The 23,900-nt window shown below is 47.8% G+C and overlaps 5 protein-coding genes across 5 annotated transcripts; all 5 read right to left on the bottom strand.

Moving 5' to 3' along the window:
• Positions 1-7,713: 7,713 nt before the first annotated feature.
• Positions 7,714-8,028, bottom strand: N7508_011179 (uncharacterized protein; the record flags this gene model as incomplete). The annotated part of the gene is made up of 2 exons (XM_058469239.1): positions 7,714-7,837; positions 7,889-8,028. The coding sequence occupies 2 exons, from the start codon at positions 8,026-8,028 to the stop codon at positions 7,714-7,716; spliced, it is 264 nt and encodes an 87-aa protein (XP_058314217.1).
• Positions 8,029-17,132: 9,104 nt separating this feature from the next.
• N7508_011178 (uncharacterized protein) lies at positions 17,133-18,154 on the bottom strand (the record flags this gene model as incomplete). The annotated part of the gene is made up of 3 exons (XM_058469238.1): positions 17,133-17,932; positions 17,985-18,069; positions 18,122-18,154. The coding sequence occupies 3 exons, from the start codon at positions 18,152-18,154 to the stop codon at positions 17,133-17,135; spliced, it is 918 nt and encodes a 305-aa protein (XP_058314216.1).
• Positions 18,155-19,261: 1,107 nt separating this feature from the next.
• N7508_011177 (uncharacterized protein) lies at positions 19,262-20,035 on the bottom strand (the record flags this gene model as incomplete). Its single annotated transcript, XM_058469237.1, has 1 exon — positions 19,262-20,035. The coding sequence occupies one exon, from the start codon at positions 20,033-20,035 to the stop codon at positions 19,262-19,264; it is 774 nt and encodes a 257-aa protein (XP_058314215.1).
• A 937-nt stretch (positions 20,036-20,972) lies between these two features.
• N7508_011176 (uncharacterized protein) lies at positions 20,973-21,401 on the bottom strand (the record flags this gene model as incomplete). Its single annotated transcript, XM_058469236.1, has 1 exon — positions 20,973-21,401. The coding sequence occupies one exon, from the start codon at positions 21,399-21,401 to the stop codon at positions 20,973-20,975; it is 429 nt and encodes a 142-aa protein (XP_058314214.1).
• A 788-nt stretch (positions 21,402-22,189) lies between these two features.
• Positions 22,190-23,713, bottom strand: N7508_011175 (uncharacterized protein; the record flags this gene model as incomplete). The annotated part of the gene is made up of 3 exons (XM_058469235.1): positions 22,190-23,291; positions 23,345-23,484; positions 23,576-23,713. 3 exons carry the CDS (start codon positions 23,711-23,713, stop codon positions 22,190-22,192), a joined length of 1,380 nt encoding a protein of 459 aa, XP_058314213.1.
• Positions 23,714-23,900: the final 187 nt, after the last annotated feature.

Here is a 23,900-nt window from a genome sequence, read left to right as displayed (position 1 = left end):
AATTGGGGAGAGCGTAGCTTAGGCGATGACCCATCATCGGCTCTGACGGGTCATTTACCGATGCTGCCTACAATCAGTTGAAGTTACCTTCCTCGGCCCAGCCATTCTCGCGGCAGAGCTTCTCTTCTTGCTCTGGAGTGTAATTGTTATAAAAATTGGATATCTCCCCGACCTCATTGGTACTTTTAGCTTTGATCGTGTCCGCGATGGTCGCGCAGCCAATGCTTAAGCGCTCTTTGATGTTCAGGTAATTTGCAGCCTAATCGGCAACCGAACAGAACTTTCTCGGAATGGCGGGACAACCACCAACCAAAGTTATATCGGTAAATCATCGCTGTAGGCCGGAGTCGTCATTCCTATGCTAACAGCGCCTTTCTATCGCCTTTTCGAGAATTCCCTTAGTAACCCAGAATTTAGTAGTAGCCCATTGATCAAGAAAGATGATGCCGCTTTATTCAGAGTTGGAATAGCGTGGGCAGATGGGCCGAGATCCTTTATCAAGTTTTTGATCAAATAGGTCGCTCAGCAATACCTGTTCTAGGCTAGTGGTTACTAATGATTATGTTCTGAAAATTATTGCCTCGGCCATACCGACAGTGACATCAAATCCGTCCGAGCTCGTAAGCATTATTGTTTTCGAGGCTTCCTTTGTGGCTTATGTGATTGGAGGAATCGTACGTTGTGATGTCGGATTCTAGACCCTTCCGAGGCTAGCATGGCTTCTCGTAAACCACACGGCCGAAGCAAGCATTTGCAGCACGACAGGTCATTATACCTTGACCCATGAGCAATTCTTCCCAAGGATAGCATGTACAACTGTCAGTATGTATCGTGCGCCTATAAGCTGCAGCGCTCAATGTGACCTATGTACTATTACAGGTCCAAGTACTATGATGAGTGAGGCAAAGGGCTAATAAATTGAACATTTCAGATAGATTGGCCATGGCCATATTATATTGGAGCCATCAATGGAAATCATCAAATTAGCCAATATGAGAACCTGAAATCCTTGTTTGTTAACCTAATCCAGCGAAGTGTGCGGGTGAAGTGCGCTACGACAGGTCATGCCAGACTAGTCATCCGGTTCACAAGGTTTAAACGATAGGGACTGTGACCTTCCTAGGACTGAAAGTCCTTGGGCTCTGCAAACCCGGCCGTGACTAACACGAACTTCGCACTCTGTATATTCTGGAAGATTGCCCATCCAATGTGATTGTAGAGGAAGTTGGGCAGGGCTTCATCGCATGTAGATGCGGTACTTTTCATCCGGTTGAGTCAGGCATTGATCCTGTGGCAAGCGTCTCGCAATTCGAATATGAATGGGTTACTGCTCCTCAGCTTCAGTTTTCGTCCAAGGCAATTTAGCACCCGACCAAGAAGCCTTGTGTTGTTCTTATATGCAGGAACCTTATCCGATCTTGATGTTGCTACATCGTGGTGGATGTGGTCTGCCAAATTAAGGAGGAAACCAATGTCCTGCACTTGAGTATAGAGTTGGTAAAGATACTTGATATGGCGCGTAAGAGCGTCATATCTGTGGTTGGTTTGCATTTGACGTCTTCCTCCCATCACAACCAGTCGTTCCTTCAACGATGCTAAAATGGTTGACTTGGAGCTAGTAAGGATGGTGTGGTCAACGGTAGTGTGGAGGATTCTGAACTTACACATTTTGTCTTGTTGCTCTTGAACGTAACTGGCTGCTGCGGTGCTCGCGATAGCCGCCGAAGGAACAGTTTTAATTGCCAAAGCGACACTTCAGGCTCCATCTTAATTCAATAGTATTTTTTTATGGCAGAAAGGTGTTTCCATAGCAGTAGATATATGCTCTTCCGGTTGACAGACGAAATCCAAGCGCCATTCCGGAGATACAGTGCGGCCTATTTTTAGATTAGTCTTTCGAAAGAACACATTAAGGGACGGCCTGACAACGTTTACGTCTTTGGGATTCTGTGCCCGACACTTCAACCAACCATAGTATCAAAACCACTGAGGAAGAATTGTGCTTTCGTGACCGTCCACATTGGAATATTTTTTCATCGCCATCTCATCTCTGGAAAATCGACAGAAGGACCTGGTGAGTTATTAGGTCACTCGTTATCGAATGATCGTGAGATTGAGGCAAAGTGAATCTTCATATTGCTTATTTAATACGTGACACCTCGGTGGAGCCCCTTCGTAAAATTCGTGTAAAACCCCGGGCATGCCTCACTACTCGTCCTCACCCCGCTCTTTTCTTTTTTTTTTTCTCCCTGTTTCGTCATTTTGCATTTGAGAAATATTTGAAGTTCATTCACAAAGATTTGGATTTAGAGATGAATTCTTTTCGATGCCTTTGGGGCCTTTCTAGCACTCCCATCAATGGCTCCGGAATCAAAAGCTGTTTGGATCCTTCCCGCCTGTAGTCCATCCCTTTACCAAGGCTTACAGGTGCATGCGCTATTCCATTAGTTATTGGCATTCGCGACCGGCGATTAAAGCGCTTAGTGGAAGTACAAGCAAATGGCCTGAAGGCCCTGAAGGAGCCATGCTCCCCTGACGTTGCACGCTTCACGCATATACAGGACTGTGTGTCACTCATCCCTTTTCTCGGTACAAGGCTCGATCAGTTAGCTGCTCAACAAAGTGCTTCCCAGCCGTTTTTGGGTACTGCAACTCCTGAGACAATCGCTGAGCCTTCTCCACGAAGCGCTACACCCTGGATATTTTCAAACGGGTACTATAAAAAACGAAGCGAAACACGTGAATGTAGGACACTACACATGTGCTTTGGCCTTCTTGAAACTCAGACTCTCCGGGCCTTGAATGCCATCGCAATAATTCTTTCATTGCATACACCAGCTCTGGTAGTGACACTCATCTATTTGCTTGTAAACCTCCATCCAGTCATTCTTCTGGCAAGTAGAACCTTGGGCCTAGGGAAGCCAACCGTCATGGGCTGCAACAATTGTATCTGCTGTGATCTGTCTCGGGGTTTACATAGCCTGCAGGGTGTCTTTCGTTCAAGTCCGCGCGGAACAGGATTGACTGCTAGGAAGCTTGAATACCGTATAGGTTGTCCGATATGATATAACTCTGGAGCCCCGCCAGCTCATAATGTGACTGAATCAGTTGATGTAGATTTATAAGTATCACCAAAGAATATGTTTCGTCGCGTGGCCCTATATGCTTTCCCGCGCCGCAAGGCAGTTTATGGCATACTATATAGACCTGCGGTCAAATAGGGACTACGAGATGGCATCGGCACAGCCATTCTGATGGCATTCACAGTGAGACCTTGCAGTCAAATCAATTTGACCGCTCCAAGCTAAGTGCAAATCAGCATTCAATATAGTCCAATGTTAAGGAATACTGAGACTCCAGAAATGAAGTGAGCGCCCACGCTTTACAAGTCAGGTTCCTTGTCTCGCGTTCAGAGATAAACAAGATAAATGCACAGTGCGCTGAACGATTTAGTAAGACGTTCGTCGAAACCATTCTAACCCATGCATGTTCAATGAGGAAAGGTGGAGCTGAATTTGTTTGATTATGGACAAAATATATATGGCGCGTAGTATTTTGAGAGCCAGGCGTGCAACATAGCTTATTAATTCATAAAACACGACAAAAAGAATAAACCAAAGCTCATGCGCAATGGGTCGCGACTACACAGCCCAATGGAAAACATGATCGGAGCAAAGTAAAGATCTTGAGTTATTGTAAGCAGGTGGCTATTGTGCTAAAACATGGGCTTTGTTCATCATCCCGCTGCGTGTGTACACAGCCAAAATTTCTTGTTTCTGGCGTGAAGCTTGCCAAACCTGGATTCACACCTCAACCCCCCGCGTCAAATACCACAAGTGAGCGAAACGGTGAGTCGCGGCACTTTGGTTGGTCGAAATCGTCCATTGGAAAAATACCAGAGAGTCGACGTTTACCCGAGTGCTTCTGTGAAGGGTGGATCATGCCGTGTGAAAGAGAGCCACGCAAGGTTCGTGAGATGATTGTTGGACAGCAGTGTGATCTGTTATCCACTGCTTTACGAGCGACGTCAAGGCCGGCGTTCAGCTTAATGGTCTTGCTAGCATGCTTGTTGTTTGCTCCCGCTGCGCTTCTTGGTATCGACGGACTTTTTATAGGTGATTCTGGCGCTCTCAGACCAAAACTGGGCTTGGTTGGTCGAGTCCCCAGCTTGAAATTGGCCCCCTCTTCATGAATTGCGGACTTGATGGGTGAGTTTTCAACCATGGTAGCGAGAACAGGTACTGGGGCGTGTGAAAAACGGAAGACGGATAGAGATGCAATGATTTGGGAAAGTACGTGGTGTGAAAAGAATTGATTTGGTCGGCCTCTTATATATTCTTGAAGGGCTGTGTTCGACACGATTTCTTTAGGCTGGATAGTTGCCATTGTTGTTGGGATAGAGACGAATTATTTGATTCCAGCCCCACCGCACGATCCTCATTCTTCGTAGTTCTGCAGGACCATACCCTTTATGTATCAACCAGTTAGACATAGCCCGTCTAGTAATTATATCAAAATCAAAGGTAGTCCTTTACTAGTTATGGGCTCAGCTTTCGGCAAAGGGATGGCAAATATTGCCCTATATGGTGTATTGGACCAGTCCTTGTCGGCGACTCACGCCAATTTTTTTTTTTTTTTTTTTTTGTTGGGGATTATCAGCAACAAACAACGGCAGGCTAGATACCCTTTTACCCACCCGACAGCTCCACTGAAGCTTATAAGCTTATGTAGTTAAATATCTATGTATATATGCTCTGGGATACAGCCTGGGGTCCCATCTCAACATTGGGATTATATTGGATCGTCCGCTGGTTGCTTCGGGCGCAAATTGTGAGCATAAAATTTCTTGAGGTGCAGGTTACTCTTACGCCTCCGTCGGACTCATTCCTTTGCCCTGCATGAAATTTGGTCGGCTGCAGTGCCCAAAAGACATCGACTCGCTATGTCAGGTACTCATCCAGGAAGACGTATCATAACTGGAGAAGATCGATAGGTCATCGCCTGCGTTTGATTGGCCATATATTAGGAGATTAGTTGTGGTGGGAATCACGTTCTAACGAATCACTCCCCAGGAGCTTGATGTGTAATCCCAGAACAGGCCAGTTCTCGTAAAGGCCACCGGGCCATTGCAACAGTTTTGCGTAAAAGCATGGCGGTAGCACGGCGCCAAGTCCTTCTCCGGTCTACATTATGTGGTGTCTAGGCTAAGCTAGTATGTAAGTTAGTAAAAATTAGTCGAGTGCCGTTTCATCACTTGAGCACTTTCAGCATTCAGGAAGTGGCTTGGCAATGAGAAGCAACTTTATGACATGATATCGAATTGATAGTTATGCGATACCAATCAGGAAATTAGCAGTATTGCAATGGGCCTTTAAAGTGTTCGTTCCAGCGATAGGGTCTCATAGTCGATACGGACTCATTTTGGTTACACGTTGCTTTGTGTATCCGGCCTGAATCTTTGTTATCACAGACAAAACTCACATGGACAATCCCAGCATCGCCATTAGTAATGCCACTAACAACGCAGCTATCTCCTTAGCCTCCCAACTTGAGGCCCTCGGCCTGTGCCTTGCATTAAGCAACTGGGGCGTCGCCCAGAGGGGCACAGTGCCTTTGGGCGCCATTGCGTATTTTTCCTGGCGAAGTTAGCTTACATCCTGGGCTTCTGCATGCCATATTATTGATCCATATCTCTGACTCGTAGCACACAAGCTCAATCAGTAATTCTCTTTCCGGCAACCTCGAGCCCGTCATGCTCTGTCCTACTGTCCGCTGTCGGTACTCTGTGCACTTCAGCGTGCTACATTTTGACTTTACGAAAAGAGGATATTTGGCACGGGACTCCCGCCTGCCATTCAGTGTTGAGCTATATCGGGTCTTGTGATATTCTGTTGGCGACTAACTCTGCTGATTCCTCAATACCCTGTGACAAACACCCGGGGATGGACGAGGAATTTCTCTGCTCGCGGCTGTAAGGGCAACGAGGGGTTGTAATGCCAAAGACTGGCCCTGCAATAGGAGAGACCGCTGTTGTCGCCGATGTCTGGCAATGCTCATTTTTACTAACAGCGATCTTCGTCGGGCATGATGTGTTGCACGCAGCGCTGTCTGTCCCGAAGACATTGAAATCTGAAGTCCTCTGAAAGAGACTGAAGCTTACCCGGTGCCACACGTGCGAAGCGCTTGCACCTACATCTCTGCACTCAGACCATCCGCTCTGGCCCGCGTCCAATGTACTGCCGACCGCCACCGTGGGATTCCTCCGGAAAAGAGAAACAGCATCGTAGTAAATCCGCCATCCGGTACTGCACAGGCCCCATTCAAGATATGGCGGAGGGAATCGCAGCCACAATAACGGAGGAAGGCTCAAAATATACAGTTGCAATCAGTTATACTAGCCAAGTCAGTACGGTATCTTTGTTCGTAATGATACCATGTGATGGGCGGCGGATAAGCCCAAATCTTTCCAATGATCCAGCTGTGATGAAGTTCTTCCTGAAGCACTGATCGAAACATGCGCCCTTTCCATGGCGATAAGGATCCGAATCTCGCAATCATGCGTTTGAAGTGCGACCTCTCTAGGCAAATATGGTCCCGCGCCACTCTGACAGCCAACTCCTTCAGCTCCCCCATGAGAGCGAACCTTGGATTTTGAAATAGCATGCGGATGACTCGCAAAGAGATGATTCCCCAATTCTTGTATGTCCTTTTAACGAAATGGCGTCGGGCGTGGATCAACAGTGCAGTATCTCTACGTCGTAGTCCATACCAATACATCTCAATATCCAACTCGACCCGTCGATGTACATGGCCTCTGAATGCATCAGAAAAGTAACACCGGGAAGTCTTGTATAGATCGGAATAAATGGTATGATCCTTAATTCCTTTCTTGCGGCTCCGACATTTCCTTTCCTTCCGGTTCCGTTTGTTCGCGCGAACTGCCATGACCCCAGCATTTCGCACTGAACTTCATGGATTTGGACTCTGTATTGACTGATTTTTCTGCATCAATGAAAGTCAACTTGCCAAATTTGAAAAGCTGGACGTAAACAGCTTCTTTTCCTATGCTTTATGCTGTCTAACCCTCGCGCTAAGCTTACTGGTCAACTTGAGTTATTGACTCTCTGGCTTTCTCAATGATCGTAACTCTCCTAAATAAAGCATGTCTTATACTCGCGCGTCTATCTTGCAAAACTCATTGCGCTGCTTCCTTGGGAAATCTCCCGCAGGACTGCAGCCGGAGCTTCAATTACGGCAGATCGGACGGATTATGAGCTTCAATAATGGAATAACTTTATTATGTAAATTATATTGTTAGTATGTTCATGCACTGATCGCGAGTGAATTCCGGATCTGGGAGAAGCCAAGTCTGGGAGAAGCCAAGTCTGGGAGAAAGACCTGTGGACAAATACAGGTCAGGTTATGGTCAGGTTATGCTGTAGAAAGAAACCATTTATTAAAGTAGCATTTCTACTGCCATACGGCTAGTGGATAATATGGTCCTTCTTTGCCAACGATCGCTCAAAATTACATACAAGATCAATAACGAGATGTAAGATGGAAAATAGAAGAAAGGAAAGGAAAGGAGGAAGAAGCGGCCACAAAGCAAAAGAAAGCCAAATTTAGAACATCACAGCTCAGGAGTTATCTCACTCAGGCTTCAAGCCACCACAACACGTTGACCTCACCAGAACATGTATACGCAACGTTTCCCTATGCCTCATAATCCACACTCGTCCCTTCCGACTCCTCTAATGCATCATCCACGGCGGACGTGTATAGTTTGGCATTCGCAAAGTGCATAACGCCATCCCACATCAGGCGATACGGTGAACCCCTGAAATAGCAAATCAGTGTCTCCCACTTCCATGCCGCGAATGGATCGCACCCTCCTGCCTCCGAAAATAGCGGCTCCGCGATAGGCTCAACATGCTCGTACGTTCTACCGTCCAAACAGGATGCGGCCAGATGTTGTCGCAATGCCTCCACAGCAGGATCTCCTATCACGGATCCTTCGTAGAACACCATGATGCACCAGTGGTTCATTGGCTCAAAAAAGCCCCCAACTACACGGAAAGAGCCTTTTGCCTTTAATCCGTGGAATGCTGCTGATTGTTCTACCAATAGTGGGACTCTGTCTCGTTCGTTTCCCTCCGCGAGGAAGCCAACCAAGACGACCGTGGATTGAATCATGAGAAGGAAAGGCAGGGATCTAAAAGCCGCACAGCTTCATAAGTGTAGTCGGTGCGATTTCAGTGCCGGGTTCGACTAAATGGTCTTTCCTCTGCTTCACGCAAGCAACACATGGAGTCTAACGGGGACCTATCGAAAGGCGCTCTTTATAAGGTACATCTGCACATTCTTCCGCAATCCATGACAAATTCTGTACTGTACTACGGGTCATGATGCAGATGTATGAAAAAGAGATATAAATACGGGCGCTAACCAACTGTGGTAGGCAAGATAGCTCGACCGAATTTGAATTAGCGCGGATTGGACTTACACTGTCCACCACAATTCATTGTGGCATTATTTTGCACGGTCCATCAAATTAGTGAACTGAAATCTTCCGTTCCATCAAATTTCTCTTTTCTTGCATGGTTTTTGGTGTAATGCGCAGGATAGTATCACGGCAAGTAGGCTATGTAGCGGGCTAGTAAAGCGACGTTACACCTCGGAGCATATCGAGAGGTAGTGCTGACCTCAAAGGAAGGGGTCCTGCCCGTAGAAAACCTCATTGAAGCCAACAAGTAGAATTGCTGGGCCACTAAAAAAAATGAAAGACTCGTTGGATTACATGTATCTCGTTTACGTGTTCAGACTACCTAGGGGCTAAGTGCAACCACTTGGCCCTTCGGGATTTTGTGGGTGGCGCTCATCACACAGGTCCTATTTTAGTTCATGAATAGATCTCAATGGCTGTACTCATTCAATTTTATCGGGACTTCGGGTGGTAGAATAAAAACGACACCAGGTATCCGGATTGAACTAGAGACCAGTAGTCTATGTCAATCGAGTGAATCCAAACGCCAGCCCTAGTACAATTAGATCATACTTCGTATCCAGTGATATATTGATTGTTGCCAAACAGCGCGACGATTTTCGGTGAGCATTAACGTGACCTTGATGATACAAACATGACAACAGGGATTGAATTAGGAGCCAGTCCCCTTTTTTCTTTTTCCTTGTTGCTTTTGATCCTGGTTATCCAAAACATAGCTTGGTAAGGCCAGCTAGCCGACTTTATGCTTTGGTCCGTAGCATGATTCATTTAACTTGCTGTTCTATGATTTGGGACAGCCCTGGTGGTGTCCGAGGCCAGGTCACTTTTCGAAATAAACATTTCCAAGCCGGATTTGGCTAGGAAACTCAGCAACCAAGACGTATGAGCGGGTTGTGCGCCCCCCCCCCCCCCCCCCCCCCCGGCCTCCCCCGCGCCTCTAGAAATCGACCACAGAAACCACTCGATACATGTTACCGTCAAATGGAATTTTGGGCCAATCTCATTTTTTTTTCTTAGACTAATAGCCAATAATTCTTTATCCAAAAATGCCACTATATTGATTTTGGGAAGATTTTGGCGTCACCGATGATTGATTAGCGAGCCTGGTAGATGGTTACCTGACTGTGGACATGAGTTATTCCTAGTCATCCGAGTAAATCATGTTGTCGTCGAACATCCCAGCCCAGCTTCATAACGGATACGTTGTATCCCACTAGAAGTCCGCGTGGGCTGGCCCCTGAGTCTCCGGTAACATGTTATCCACGGGGCTATTCTAGGCCTTGGCGGATGTCCAAATCACCTTGTATCAGTAATGGCAAAACTAATAAAAGCGATTTTCAATGGTCCATGTTGGGTTGAGGGCATATTTGGGATATCCTTTCCAGTCAATATTCGACAAGTGGCCACCCAGCCATAACATTACCGGCTTTGAACCGTTGCTTTATCTACTTGAAGTGGAATGCGCCCGTCCATATGGTTGGGGGGATCAAGATGTCTATCATGAGAGCCAGTTCGCGCACAAGGCTAAACAGGATTGTTCCCATCGCAGCATTATCATTTCCCGTAGCCGTGCTGATTTGTCTCGCTATTGTATTTGCCGGGTGCACGTCACCATTCACGCCATTTAATTTATACTTTATGAAGGTACTCACTCTCACCCTTCCGTCAATTGGAGAAAACACGCTAACTCCGATCTCAAGGTGGATCTGAGGAACTTCCCACGGATCGATGATGCCATCGCTCGACGCTCACTGGATACTGTCGGGACGCGTCTATTGAATCACACGAATTCAATGCAACTGGCTGCTAGAAGTGCGGGAGAAGGGGCACAAAAGCATTTGGCGAGGGGGGCAGGGTCCGCCGTTGGCCAAGTCAGTAATGATCTTGGAACATTGCTCAATAACATCAAAGCAGATCTGCCCGCGTACTACCACGTTGGCCTTCTGAGTTACTGTCAAGGCCGAGACGGTATCTTAAATAAATGCTCAGATACAAGCACTTCGTTCTCGTTCAACCTTTGGGGGATCTTCAAGTCCCTTGCCTCAGAGATGAACGGGCTATCGGCCAGTGATGGTGAGGTCTATATTACAGGAAATCTACACAGCTCACGAGCCATTATCTGCCTATATATATCTGCCTATGTCGCAGCATTTCTGACATTGGTTTTTGGCGTCAAAAGGGTTTTCGTTTCTCATGGAAGTGCATTACTGGTGGTTTCATCCATTGTAAGTACCCCTCCCCCAATGGGCTATGCACGGACTCTGATAATTGGCGCAGACTTCAACGATTCTGCTCACTGTTGCAACATCATGGTCCATTAGCCTGTACTATGTCTACACGCAGCACATTGAGGAAGTCTTAGGGAAGTACGGTGCTAAAGCTAGCCTCGGAACTCACACAATAGTTTCCACATGTATGGCGGTCGGCTTTTCTCTTGTCACAATTGGAATGAACATCTGGATCACTCAGTTACAATGAGGGTGGGATTCTAACCGAAATCCATTCAAGAGCAGAGCGCAAGCAACAGTGGCCGAACCTGACCCTTCAGACATATGACTACATCTGCTACACTGAGGGTCAAAACTATTGGAATATCATCAAAGCATATTGAGAAGATTAATGGTGCCATATAAGACGTGTAATAAGATATAGACTAGCAAGGAGAATGTCGGGGACATCGATTACAATATGACATCAAACATAGGCTTCCATTTTCCGCCGTACGTCTTTCATTATTGTGTTTAGTTGCAAGCATGCAACGCCCGTTTCGAGGGGAGCTTGTCCACATGCGGATTGGTTATTTGCATGTGGAGCTTTAACATTACTACCCAAGTTGCGCTGCATGATATTTCAAGTAAAGCCCAAATCAGTGGAGCACATTCCGCTCTTGTCGTACAGTACTGTATCGCTTACTATCACATAAGATTTGCAGTAAGCCATGGAACAGACTAGCTGTTGTCATCTCGCATACCTCCCCTGCCTTTTACCCTTGGCTGGGAGCGCTGCCTGCCGGCTACCTCATGGTTCTATCAGGAGAGCTCTTAAACAAGAGGCATGGCTCGATGACCATTTTGACGCAGGAGTAGAGGCAACGTGATGATCCATCGAGGCGATTCCATTAATTACAGTCGCAACTGAAAGCACAGTCTAGTGCCCTGTTAGCATGCTTTCCACACCACAGTATAGAAGTTTGGATTGTGCGAGCATGCTCAAGTGATCTCGTAGCGTGATCGTCTAATTTTTAATACTCCCGAGACATAATTACCTTTTCAACTTGGAATTTCCGGGATCGCATCCCTTAGTAAAGAGACATCGCGTCCTTAGTAAATAGACGTGCCGCACATTCTCTACGGTACCGGATCCAGGCCAAACCCACCTTCATGCTGCATTTATTTTTTTTTGAATAATCATTTGGGCCTTAGCATTTCATCGCATAACGATATTTTCCCCCTACTACTAAGCTCAAATAACGAGGCATGCTTGGCTCACGCATAGTCAAGCCCGTCTGGTCAGGCTTTGGGAGCCAGTGTCTATCGTGCTTGTCTGGTCGCCGCAGCTGTGGTAGCTACTATGCCGAGTTTTTCGAGATAGAATTTCACAAAATCAAAGGAGAGTCAAATTTGTAGAGCGGATCCGCTAGAGTAAGGGCTCACGATGTTATGGATCCAATGGGGTGCACAGGAGAATCCATGAAGCATAAGAGGAAAACAACGCCTGAAAGAGGATTATTTCCTGGTCGAGATTATTTCTTGGTCCAGTCCGCTCACGTGATATTACCAGCCCTAACATGGAGGTGCTTGGACATGGGGAATAGACATCATAGCAGTACCAGCACACCTCGAAGAGTACAAATGCCCTGGAAGGAAATGAATGTGCTCTGCAATCTGCCACCACATCCTTATCGAAAGATCAAAGTCATCCACTGCCCGCAATACAACCTGAGCCACATGGGAAGACAGTTAGGAAGCCATCAAAAGCACTGAAAGGCTTTGAATCGGGTTAGAATAGGAGATCTTGATTGTAAGACAGCTATTATTTCTTCGCGAGGAATTACCTCCGTCTTGCTTTCTCGATTTGGTGACCCGCACCAGTGTTGCAAGACAGTGAAAGGCCGTCCCTAATCATTCGAGGATGATAGCTGTTTTGCAGCCTTGGAACACTTGTTTGACACCCCCACATGGCGAAGTCCGCCGAGTTTTGTATCTGCGACAGAACGTTTTCGACGAAGAGTGATCGTGGTAAATCCCCTTCTGTCTGTCATGGAATTCGCGGCGGGCCTCAGAGATCTTAAACTATCCGACCAGAGTGGTTAAGTTGTAACGGACATATGCGCGTAATGTTAACCTCGTGCCTGCCACAGTGATCTTGATGGGCATAGCAGTCCCCGGCCTGAGCACCAACGCAGTACAGTTCACTGATATTTAACAACCAATGTCATCGGCGTCGCCGATAATTGCTCTGTTTGATCCGTGCTAGTGGTTCATGGGGTGGGAGCCTCGCAAGCTCAGATATATATTAAGGATCCAGGCTGGCCCGACATTAGCTATCATTGAGCAACTAAGACCAAACCTACACTCAGTTCTCGAGATGCTCTCCGGTTATATCCTCCGATATTTTTTCCGACACTTTTCAGTTACCGCAAGCCCGACGGGTTGTCGAAAATATTCATTATACACGGTCGGCGATTGACGCCTTGTCCCCATAGTGCGACGCTGACCAAATATATCAGAACAGGAGCAATGCACCAGAACTTTCTTGCGCAACACATATAAAAAAAAATCCAGACGACATTCATCAAATCTGCTAATGGCAAAGATATCGCCTTTAAATTTCAATATCTGTCAAGCATAATATCAGCCTACCTTTACACAGATGAAGAAAGCGACCAATTGGTCTGGGGATATAGCGACCTCAATGATGGCGAGATCAAACGGATACAGCTCTCTATTGAACATGTACTCGATCCTCTCGGGCGCGGTGGGCCCGCTGTTGGCCTTGTCAAAGTTTTGGACAATCTGCCATGGCAGCGATCGCTGCAGCCTTGCATCATTGCTCGAGAAAACGCAGAATACCTGCGACATGGAATGGACGGACATCGGTCTCTCAGTATAATCTCCCTTTACATGAGCAAATGAGAGAAATTGACTAGCTGTCCGCGTCCGGGCTCACCATCCAAGTCCTGGCTTTCCTATTTGTCTGGGTGTGCTTACTACTGTATCAACAGATCAATATATCTCTTATTTCTACTCTGAATGTCAACAGATGCCGGTCCAATGCATCTTTGTCCGTCGATGATGGCTGTGCCTGTTGCATGGATGAGGCGGGGGTAGACCTGAGCTTTGTTATTCCCGATGAAATGAGAAAGGGGCAGCCTGTGACAAAAAGCCATACAGCCATATCTTGGAAGACAAGCCTGTGGACGGGAGTACTTATGGCTTCGACAGTGACCGGGGGCTCTTGCTGTGCCTAATCTCAGAACCCATGCCATGGAATATAGCGAAGTTGAGATCATGGCTTTTTTTTTTTGTCGCAGAAGGATTATCCTGACGACTTTGTATGATTGGACAAAATTAAATTACCTGAGAGCTATATTTTATATAGAATAATAAGTTGGGTCCGCATATATCCTCGAAATTGTGGATGGGAGACTTGCGCCATGTCCATTTCTATCTCGGCAAGTTAGTTTCGGGGTGGAGGAGAGATTTAGCCAAAAGAACCTTCATGGCGCACTGAAAGCTTCGTGAACAGAGAACATCACCCAAGGAAGCTTGACTACAGACTCTGCCTGCGAGACTACGTTAGATTCAAGTCTTTACAATAAGAGTACTGGGATAATATATCCGAAATTGGGCCATTCAGGGTATTTCAGTGCAAGTACATTTCTCAGTGGGACGTTGGTATTGTTTCTTCCATGATGTGCCAAACATTTGTGATTCGCTATCAGTGAGCCTCCACGAAGGAACGGCCGTCATATCCAAATTTGTTGTCCGTCGAGATTGCTGGGTGTGTTCTTGGGCGCCTCATCTCTCATTTGTAAGTTGCTTAGATGCCGTCCAGGGCGATCACGGTGGGAATACATGGAGAATTCGACTTGTTTTCCGAAAGAGCCGCGAGAGCGTAGCCAAATGACGGCGGTATAGCAAACAATCTGTGACACTGCCAAAGCTAGGGCAGCCACCACCATTTTGCTTGTTGTAAGGTCGTATGCGAGATGTATCGCAACGTTCAATGCCCCAAGGAGGCCCGCCGTGAGACATAGTCTGATAGCCAAAGTCAGCAACCACAAATGATACATTTCCGAGGCAGCCGACCGTACTTATTCCCTAGAAGTGACATTCGTGACCTGAGTCCTGTGAACGGGAGCAGTGACAAAGGCAGAAAACCACATGCGGCAAGTGCAAAGGCAGCACCGATGCTGGCGTTTTTCTTGCTCAGGTCATGGGACGAAGGGCCTTGCAACACAGGCGGAAAGAGGAGGAAACTACGTCACAGTAAGTCGTGAAGGGGGACGAGGTCGATGTGTCACTTACCTTGTGAGAATCATCCCTGGTGGTAGGAAATTGACCGTATTCCAGAACCACCGGCCACAAGCCGCGCGCATTCTGTGTCCTTGCTCGATACTTTTGACCATCTTGTCGGTGTCTGAAACTGCGTACCAGGTGTCCATCGTGGGTGATTGCGTTTTCTTGATGGGTCCACCACATTAAGAACGATAGGGATAAAGAAGGAGCTACTATTTTCTATATCAGAAACAGCAAAGTATGAGTGGGATTTCTAAGCCACCTTTGTGGCTCTTGTGACAAGTTTAGCTCTATATTGTCAGGACCGACCTTCACGTCCTAATTCTTCCGAGAATGGCTCAAATTTGGCTGTGTGGATCTCCAACTGATGGCAAAGTACTCCTGGGTTCACATCTTGTTGGGTAATCCTCAACTGTACTCAAGGCACCGTTGAAGGTAATGTTGCAGTGAGGGAAAAGTGACACTAAGAGTGGACTCACATACAATATACGGATCTGTTGGGCCTGACAGCTAAGTAGTCTCGACATCATCCCATGGCCGGATTTCCGGTATTCCACATACATGCCATTAGCAATGAGCGTGATAATTTTGTGGAAAGATTCGTGGACAGTTTCGTGGAAAGGCTCTTTGAGGCAAGTAGAGACGTGGCTAGACTTATCGATTTAATCGTGTTTCCTCCGTCAGAGTACAGCCTCCGTATGATCCCCCCTACGCGGCAGTCTCATAATCGCCTTGGCTTTTGCTCAGAATATGCCCATTTTTCCGAGATATGCTTGGGGGTCAGGCTAGATACATTATACTACGAAGCTGTTGCAGTTTCTTTGCTTTGGTGGTATTATTCATCCGAACCAGTCTCGTATTTACCGGGTTGTTCTGGTCTAGTATTCCTGCCCCGGCTGCAGAGGTTTCCCAAAATGCCATCGATTCGGACCAGTGCAATAAGTTCCAGTTTAGAGCGACAAAGCTTTCAGTACTCTAATTTATGGAATGCGGCCGAGCGCCTCTGGATCAGGTCGATCGGGTACGGCGTGGGAGACCATGGGGTCGCATTTGACCTAGAGATCATTCCATAGCTCGGGATCTGGCTGAAGGCTGGCCTGGCACCAAAGCCCTAATATCAGATACAATCCCGTCAAGTCTAGAACACAGAGTCCGGTGTGCAGTTTCTCTGTCGCCTGCAAGGATAGACTGGTCTGTCGAAGCAGTGGCGACCGTACGATCCGTGGTACTGAATGAAACAGGGATCACCGCCAGTATTGGCAGCCTGAGGTGCAGCTCATGAGCAACCGACAGGCCCGATCAACTACAAAAATGCAAAGCAACACCACTTTCGCTCCCCCGGTCAGAAAAGGCAGCCTAGGATTCCCCGGCATATAACTCGAGGGCCGCCACTGGGCTATATGGCCCATTTAGTGGTCTGTTGGACGGATATCCAACTGAGCGGGCTCACCATGTCGGCCTTTGAGCGAGAGGAGGTGAACCAGCATGCTCACGGCAGGGAGCGGAAGCAGATTCTGCACAGCGGGTGTAGGCCACCGCGCACGGTAGAGAACCACAGCTTCTTGACCACTACAAGGCTTGTAACTAGCAGATATCGCGTCCACCGGCAAGCCTGAGGGGCCACGACCCCGAGGCTCCTGTGCATGCAAGCCGGTCTGGGTAGGATCTTTAAGCTGCTACCAAGCCCCACACCAATCATTCAGTTTCACCTAGGCCATTCTGGCATGGGAGGAAATCAAAAGGGGATAGCACGCGCCATTATACGGGTTGTAATTACGGAGGTAAGTTTACCACGAGACCGTTCGTGGGCTTTGGCAGAGCAAACCAGGCTAGTTCATGAATGGGCCCGAAAGACAGGAGACCCGAAAGCACTAGGTCAAAATGGAGAAACATAGATTACTCAACGCTCCGTCTAGGGGACTTCCACTCTGTCTGAACAACCCGGGAGAGTGGAATGCCGTGGCACAGATAGGCAGATTGTGGTAGAGAAAGGGACTTAATTGTACATGTATGATACTGAGGCCCAAGGGCGCTACTTGACTTTCTTCCGATCCCCATAAAAAAAAAACAGTTGGGCCGTTGGATCCATGTGCACATACCGGGCAGCTTCACATGACAAGTGAACATAACACCCGGCGTAGGCCGTTATAATCAGGTTCCTGGCCGAACACAAGCCGCTTCACTGAGCGGAAAAATTTGCACAGAGGTTCTAACCCACCGCAAAGGCCTTCAATGGTGATGGTAGATTTCTTTACAGCAATTAGGTCTTTGGCCTTCGCAGAGAGGTGTTGCCAGGGGAGTTGTCCGCGAACAAGATACACCAGGACATAACCTAGGGATTCCATATCGTCACGCTGCGATACTGTGTGACCGCGATGACTGTTGAGGCTGGCGAAAATAGGCGATCCGACCATTCTAGCGGCTTGCCAGGGTAGGTGCCCGTGGGTCGTGGGATTTCGATACTTTTCGGCGACGGCATAATCGATCAGCAACACTCGCTCTCGGGATCTGTCGTACACAATATTCTTAGGTTGAACATCCCGGTGTATAAAATTCCTGTTGTGTATAAGTTGCAGCGCAGAGATCAACTGCTCTCCAATGCTCACAACCTCCTCCAGGGAGAAGAAAAGTCCGCTACTTGCCAGTCGAGGTCTTCCCAATCTGTGCTGCATGGTTTTGTAGAGACTTGGACCCAACTGCTCCATGACCAAGTAGCATCGATATCTACGCTCACCTCTGTATCTGTACCTTTCGCGGCAGTAGTCGTACACAGTTGGGATGCCTTCACCTCGGCCCAGCTCTTGGTAAACACCGTATTCATGGCGAAGCATGCTCCCCTTAGAACCAGAGGACCAGCGGAGGCGCTGCTTTTTGATCGCGATTCCCTCTTGGGTGTAGTGGTTTGTTCCTAGTGATGCTCAGGATGGGTGAACGTATGGACGGAAAGCCGCTATGCCTACCTAGATACACATCGGCAACGCTTCCTTTCCCTAGTTCCCGCCCAGGTGAGCAGTCGAAAGACCACTGGGCGTTCAGTCTTTTGGCCTGCACGTGTGTCAGCTGAGTGCCTTCTCGAGATGATGCCTCCCGTGTTTACCAAAATTGGGCCGACCTCTATTGACGGAGACATTGCGTAGAGTCCAAGTAAAGTTGAATGTAGACGGCGCGCAGTCACGATGGCTGGGGTTTCGAGCACGCGGGCGGGAACCGACGAGGGGACTGAGCACTAGTGGAAAAAAAAATTTGAAGACCTGGTATACCTGGCTCAGATAAATCGCACTGAGTGGTTGCGACCGTAGATTAGGTTTTGGAGGATTGAGTTATGATCACGCTATTTTCTTAGTTCCCTGTTAGCACCCGATCGCGGAATTGTCAGGTCATAAAGTAGGAGATAAATGGGAAGCTGCAACACGGCCCTTTTTTCCTGCTTTATGATCTCTGCTTGAGAATTAAAGTCCCACCATCAGCCCATTGAATGGAAGTTTTCTTTCAATTAGGGGTGGCTCAGAGACCGAGCATCTGGGCTTTCACAAGAGGCGCAAGTCGGCTCCGGAAATGCCATGTCTTGTGCTCAGACCGCTTCACGGTCGTTTGTTGATAGTGACACCAATATGACATCAGAATGAGACAGGGCACTCTGCAGACGTAGGCACCAAAGGAACAAAGCGGCACCGATTAGGGACTCTGCAGGACGCATATGACAGAAGAGCTACGGTGGCAGGTGCCTTAACAGCGTCATACAGCGTGGCCTGTGTAGTTTCTGACAAACAAACTAGTCTCGTTGGGGAGTTGAGGCTAGCCCTGGACAGGAATATCAATGAAGCTCCGGAGCTACAGTATATATCTTCTTCCACAGGCTTCATCATGTTCAGCTTTTTTGATTATAATCTCTCATAGGGCTTTTAGAATGGGGCACTTAGAATACTATCATACAGAACCAATATAAAGGTCCAGCTGATATAGAACGATGCCATTTGCAAAGCCAAGAATGAACGAGGTTCTACGGCGTGGCGGTTCCAATACTACTCTGAAATTTGTGAAGATAATAGATACCTAAATTGGTTGGACCCTTTATCTTAAGTTATCCGCATATAAACCAGATCTGGGACTAGTTTAATACGAGAACTCATTAGGCTCACACAGGGTTACCCCATTCTGGCCGTTCCTTCACAGCGAGACAAACGTTTCGCCGCCAAATGAAATGTCTACTATTGCAGCGCGGAGCCAGTGCTACTTTCTATTCATCATAGCCAATGCTAGCAGTTAAACGAACGGGACCAGCGGGGAGATTGCCACCAATTCCACCAACATCCGCTTTGGAGCTTGTGTAAGCGTTGTGGACAATAACAGCCCTCCACGTGATATACGAGCAGAGGTCGTCATGGAGCATGGAGCAAATCCTCATACCTTGGACCTCTAATTGTGCATTCTGGGCCTGGATCGCGGACACATCAAAGCCTGACCAGCCATTATGTGCGGTGTTGCCAAAGTCAAACTCACCCCAAGTGCCGGCGTAGCTGCCTAATTGGTTAGTGGGGATGGATGTAGTATTGGTGGCAACCCAGCCACCCTGCGAATTTGTGGCGAAGGCAATGTATTTTGCTTCATCGGCAGCAAGAGTGAATTGGCAGCAGGCGTTCCCATACCACCCATCCAGCTTACCACCAGGTCCCACTTTGTTCCAGATGGCTACTCTCCAGCCACCAGCACTAGGCCCTACAAACTTTACAATATACTGAAATCGGTTCGCATCAGAGGCGGCAACTTCCATAATATTACTGCCATAAGGGCGACCGACATTGCCAACATAGGCATCGCCAGATCCGACCGGGTCAGTTGATCCGCCAAAGCCAGCAGTAGAATAGCTTTCGCCGGGAGAGACATCGGTCCAGGCCTTGTCCGATCGGGTGAGGAGAGGCAGCAAGGCACTTCGGCTGCCATCCCCGGATAGAGTATTGGCTCTCACATTCAGGACCAATATTAAAAATTTCCAGAGCATTTGCGTTGGCATTGTGATTGTGAATTTGGCTATGGAGCAGACAGTAGGCTTTTGAAACACAGAGTATGTCTCTGGCTCTCTTGGCTTAGGCCTACGGAACAATTAAGTAAAATCAATAATGAGATGGAAAGTACCCAACCTTATACTGCATGGCATGAGAAGGGAGAGAAGAAGATTGCCTCAAATGCTTATATTGGCCATTTCTGCGACCAGTGGACAGGTCATATTTGCCGCTGTCACATACCAAGACCAAAAGTCACCGGCGTTCATGATCCTCAGAGTGTCTATGCCGAGTACTACTTGATCTCCGTACTGTATGCACACTTTCCCTGATTTCTTCTAACGTGGAACAACTAAATGTTTCCTATGCATTATGAGAATATATAACAAGTGGTTTGTATCTTGCAATGGGCCTTTATCGTTGGGTCTTCCCCTTGATCTGATCATATCCTTGACAGCAGTACGACACACTACAGCATGCACGTATTACCTTGCGGCTCAATTGGTTACCAAGTACTAACTTACCGACAAGACCTTCCACGTCTTTGTTCGTTCTTGCTCTAGTAGAACCTCCTAGGCCACAATGCCGTAAATATAGCCTCAAACTTGAAACAAGTATCGATTCCAGTATGTTGGACATTATATGTGGAGACCCGGTACATTCGTAAACTCAGCCTTTTACTGTTTACTTGGCGCAGAGCCACAAAGAGTTACATGACGCAGAAAAAGAAAAAGGTAAAAAAAAAGAAAAAAATGGCGTCTCAATAGGGTCGCAGGTTTTAGAATCAAAGAATCTTCAGTTATCAGACTCAATCTTATTTAGAATACAGAGTAGTATATCCCGGCTATGGATTGTTAGGTTTATTCATGGGAAGTTCAGATAAACACACAGGCTTATACCCGATAAGAATTATTCAATAAGACTTATTGGGCAGGAACATGGTTGGTTTCAGCAATGGTCGGGATAGGGTGGACTTGGGGCAACAAGCACGTCTGTAGATTCAAGCAGTTCCACAATATACCACGCACATTCTCCTATCTCATCTAGCAAACTCTGAAGGCTCATCGTAGGTGCGGCAATGCTTTGATGCCCAATGCGCTCTGTCTCTGGGAAGGGACCGGGAAGTGGTTCACGAAACAGCATACGTTGCAGCCTATGGAATTCACGAAGTGCCGATTGCAAGTTGAGCGCATTCCGGAGAGCGTCGGTAAAGCCGGATTTATCCTCACAGATATAAGCCCTGAGCCTTGCGCAAGCATCGCGCGAGCCTTTGAGCGTGTAATCCTCATCTAGGCGCTGCGGATAGTTGATTTCAATTTCCGAGCTCGAAGATCGACAGAACCTCTCTAGGAGGCCTAATGCATCCTGGGATACCATTTTCTAATACTGCTCGAGCTGGCGCCGCGGAGCTCGAACATGGGCTCACATCGTCGAAGTAATATGTGTCCTTCCCAAGTGATTCACTTTTGTCCATCGTTGTAGTAAATATGGAATGTCAACCACTAGCCCACCTGGGACCAAATGTAGATTCAGCAAGACGTGTACGGATGCAAAAACATAGTGGAGCTCGGCCGACACGTTATAACGAAAGGTGTTGGATACAATTTGGCATACGTCAGTCATATTACATATTAAGGCCCCGTTGGTCTTATCTCATGCAATAACCTAGGTAGCGATAGAAATAACACAAGGTCCGACCCTATATTTGACAACGAAAGGCTGTTCTGTTGCAGCCATGACAAAACTACCTGCACACAGTATTCAGTAGGCCTTTCTAAATATACTCGAGATCCTCGACCCCCAAGTTTCGTGTAATCTTGACCTGCTTAGTGGTAGATTGCGTGACGGGTTTCGCGGAACCTGAGAGTTCTCTGATGGAGACACTACGTGAGCTGACGAGAGTTCTACTTCCTTGTCCGGATGGCACAAGAATCCGATCAGCTACGTTACTCAAAGTTGTTGGAGGGCTACACGAACCCCCTTTGCCAGCCTGGTCAGGCAGCCCCCGCGACTGATCACGGCTTGGTCCGTTCTCGCGGAGACTTTGACCTTTCAAAAAAGACAGAAATCTAGGAATGGCCGATTGACGCTCTCTATATGCTCATCCCAAGACTTAATAGAAATACACGCAGCAGCTGTCCAGCACAACTAACTTGAAGCTATTCCTATGCCGCGGGGTTCCTGATTTGGGTTGCAGATGCTTGATGATTCAGACGCTGGCTGCCAAGCATGAAGTTAGGGTTCCGATGTGAGAAGGTGTAGTTCCGCAAACTTCTTGCAACGGCGTCATCATAGCCGTCTTCCTTCTGTAACCTTGACCCATGGTCCTTTGTTTCCCGTTCCCGCAGCTTTCTCTGACAAGCCTCTAGTAAAAATGCGTGGCTCCTTTTTTGCCTTAGGATCACGGGCCGTGAGGTCCATTGTAGATTCTGGGCTACTTGGAGAGGGTGTTCTCTGTGAGTGGCCAAGAGATGTCTGGTAGCGGCCAATCCAAGGCTTAATAGCGAATCAACCAGGGTATCTGTGACTTTCCAGCCAGTCGCAGTCTTCTCAATCAGCGTCGAGCTGGCCTGCGTGTGGTCTCGCCGTAGAGGCTCTGGTAGAGGATCTCTTTGAAGTCGTGCCCGTAACATCCATTGGAGACAAATCCAGATGAACATCATATCTTTCAACTCCTCCGGCATGAGCCCTCCCTGGTTACCAGAGCCGAAGGATTCTGGAGGATTGTCGAGGACCTCGCTCTGAAGGCTCCCAGGGTAAATGCCGAAGCCACCTCCGTCATCACTGTGGATGGCATGGCCTTCGAGCCAGGCGCGCTGGCCCTGCCAATCTTCTTCGCGCCCTTTGTTGGAACCGAAAACCCTGCAAAAGGTCCAGATCCGCCACAAAGCTCGATGCATCCCGTCCCATCGGGGGTCTTGGTAGTCATTCAGGGCCAGCTGCAACACTGACCATCGCTTCGCGTCTAATGTCGTTGCCACTGCTTCACATTGCATCATAATAGCTCCAGTTATATATGCGCACGTGAGGATTTCGTATTCATGGTGATCACAATAGTCTCGAGCGCTCAAACAAAGAGGCCTTTCCCGGTGCGGTGACACCAGATGGTGGAAATACTCCCGTGACCCAGGCTGAATTACCTTCCCTGCGGGTGTGACAGGCAACCCCATTTCTCGCAATTCCCATTGCTCCGGGTGTGACCGCCGGAGGACAGATCGGATCAAAGGGAGGCCTAGGGGAACATCCTCCAGTTGAACCCCGTGGCGTCTAGCCAAGTCAAACAGGTCACCTAAAGAAGCAGCGTTTTGTAACGCAATCACCGTTTTCCTATTATGATGGGGTCCAGCGGAAGCATGTCTTGTTCCTTTCCAGCCCAGAGTTGGTCCGGGCCTACCTGGCTCACTCCATGGGCGATATGAAGGTTCACCTCCCAATGAAGGCCCCCTGCATTGACTTCGTCCTGCATTATGTTGGATTCTTATCCCCAAAAGAAGCTCAATACTCTCAAATAACTCCCGCTGATTTGGAGATTTGGAGTCCATCGGACTCACCCAGCACTGGTCTTTACATGCCCGCGATGCGGCCTGGGACGTACTCAAAGATCCTTCGAGCGGTTTCAGCCGATTGACATGGTGGTCAAACAAACCCGAGCCAGAAGGTGGCGGTGGTTGCTGATACTGGTTTGACATTGTAGGTGAATACCTGCAATCGGTTTCCCCATGAGATGGAGGGGCTCGACACTCTGATTTATCTTCTGGGCCAATCTTCACCCTTCGTGGCATAATTAATGTACACGCCCATTGAGGTCCCGAGGCACCGGGATGTTCAAGATTTGTCTGTGGACCACGCTTAGGAAGTAAATCACACGGAAGCCGG

This window comes from Penicillium antarcticum (assembly GCF_028974205.1).
Source record: "Penicillium antarcticum strain IBT 31339 chromosome Unknown utg000010l_segment0_segment0, whole genome shotgun sequence".
NCBI classification, from domain to species: Eukaryota; Fungi; Ascomycota; class Eurotiomycetes; order Eurotiales; family Aspergillaceae; genus Penicillium; species Penicillium antarcticum.
Note: the sequence above shows the minus strand (reverse complement) of the source record. Positions and strands in the feature narration are given on the sequence as shown.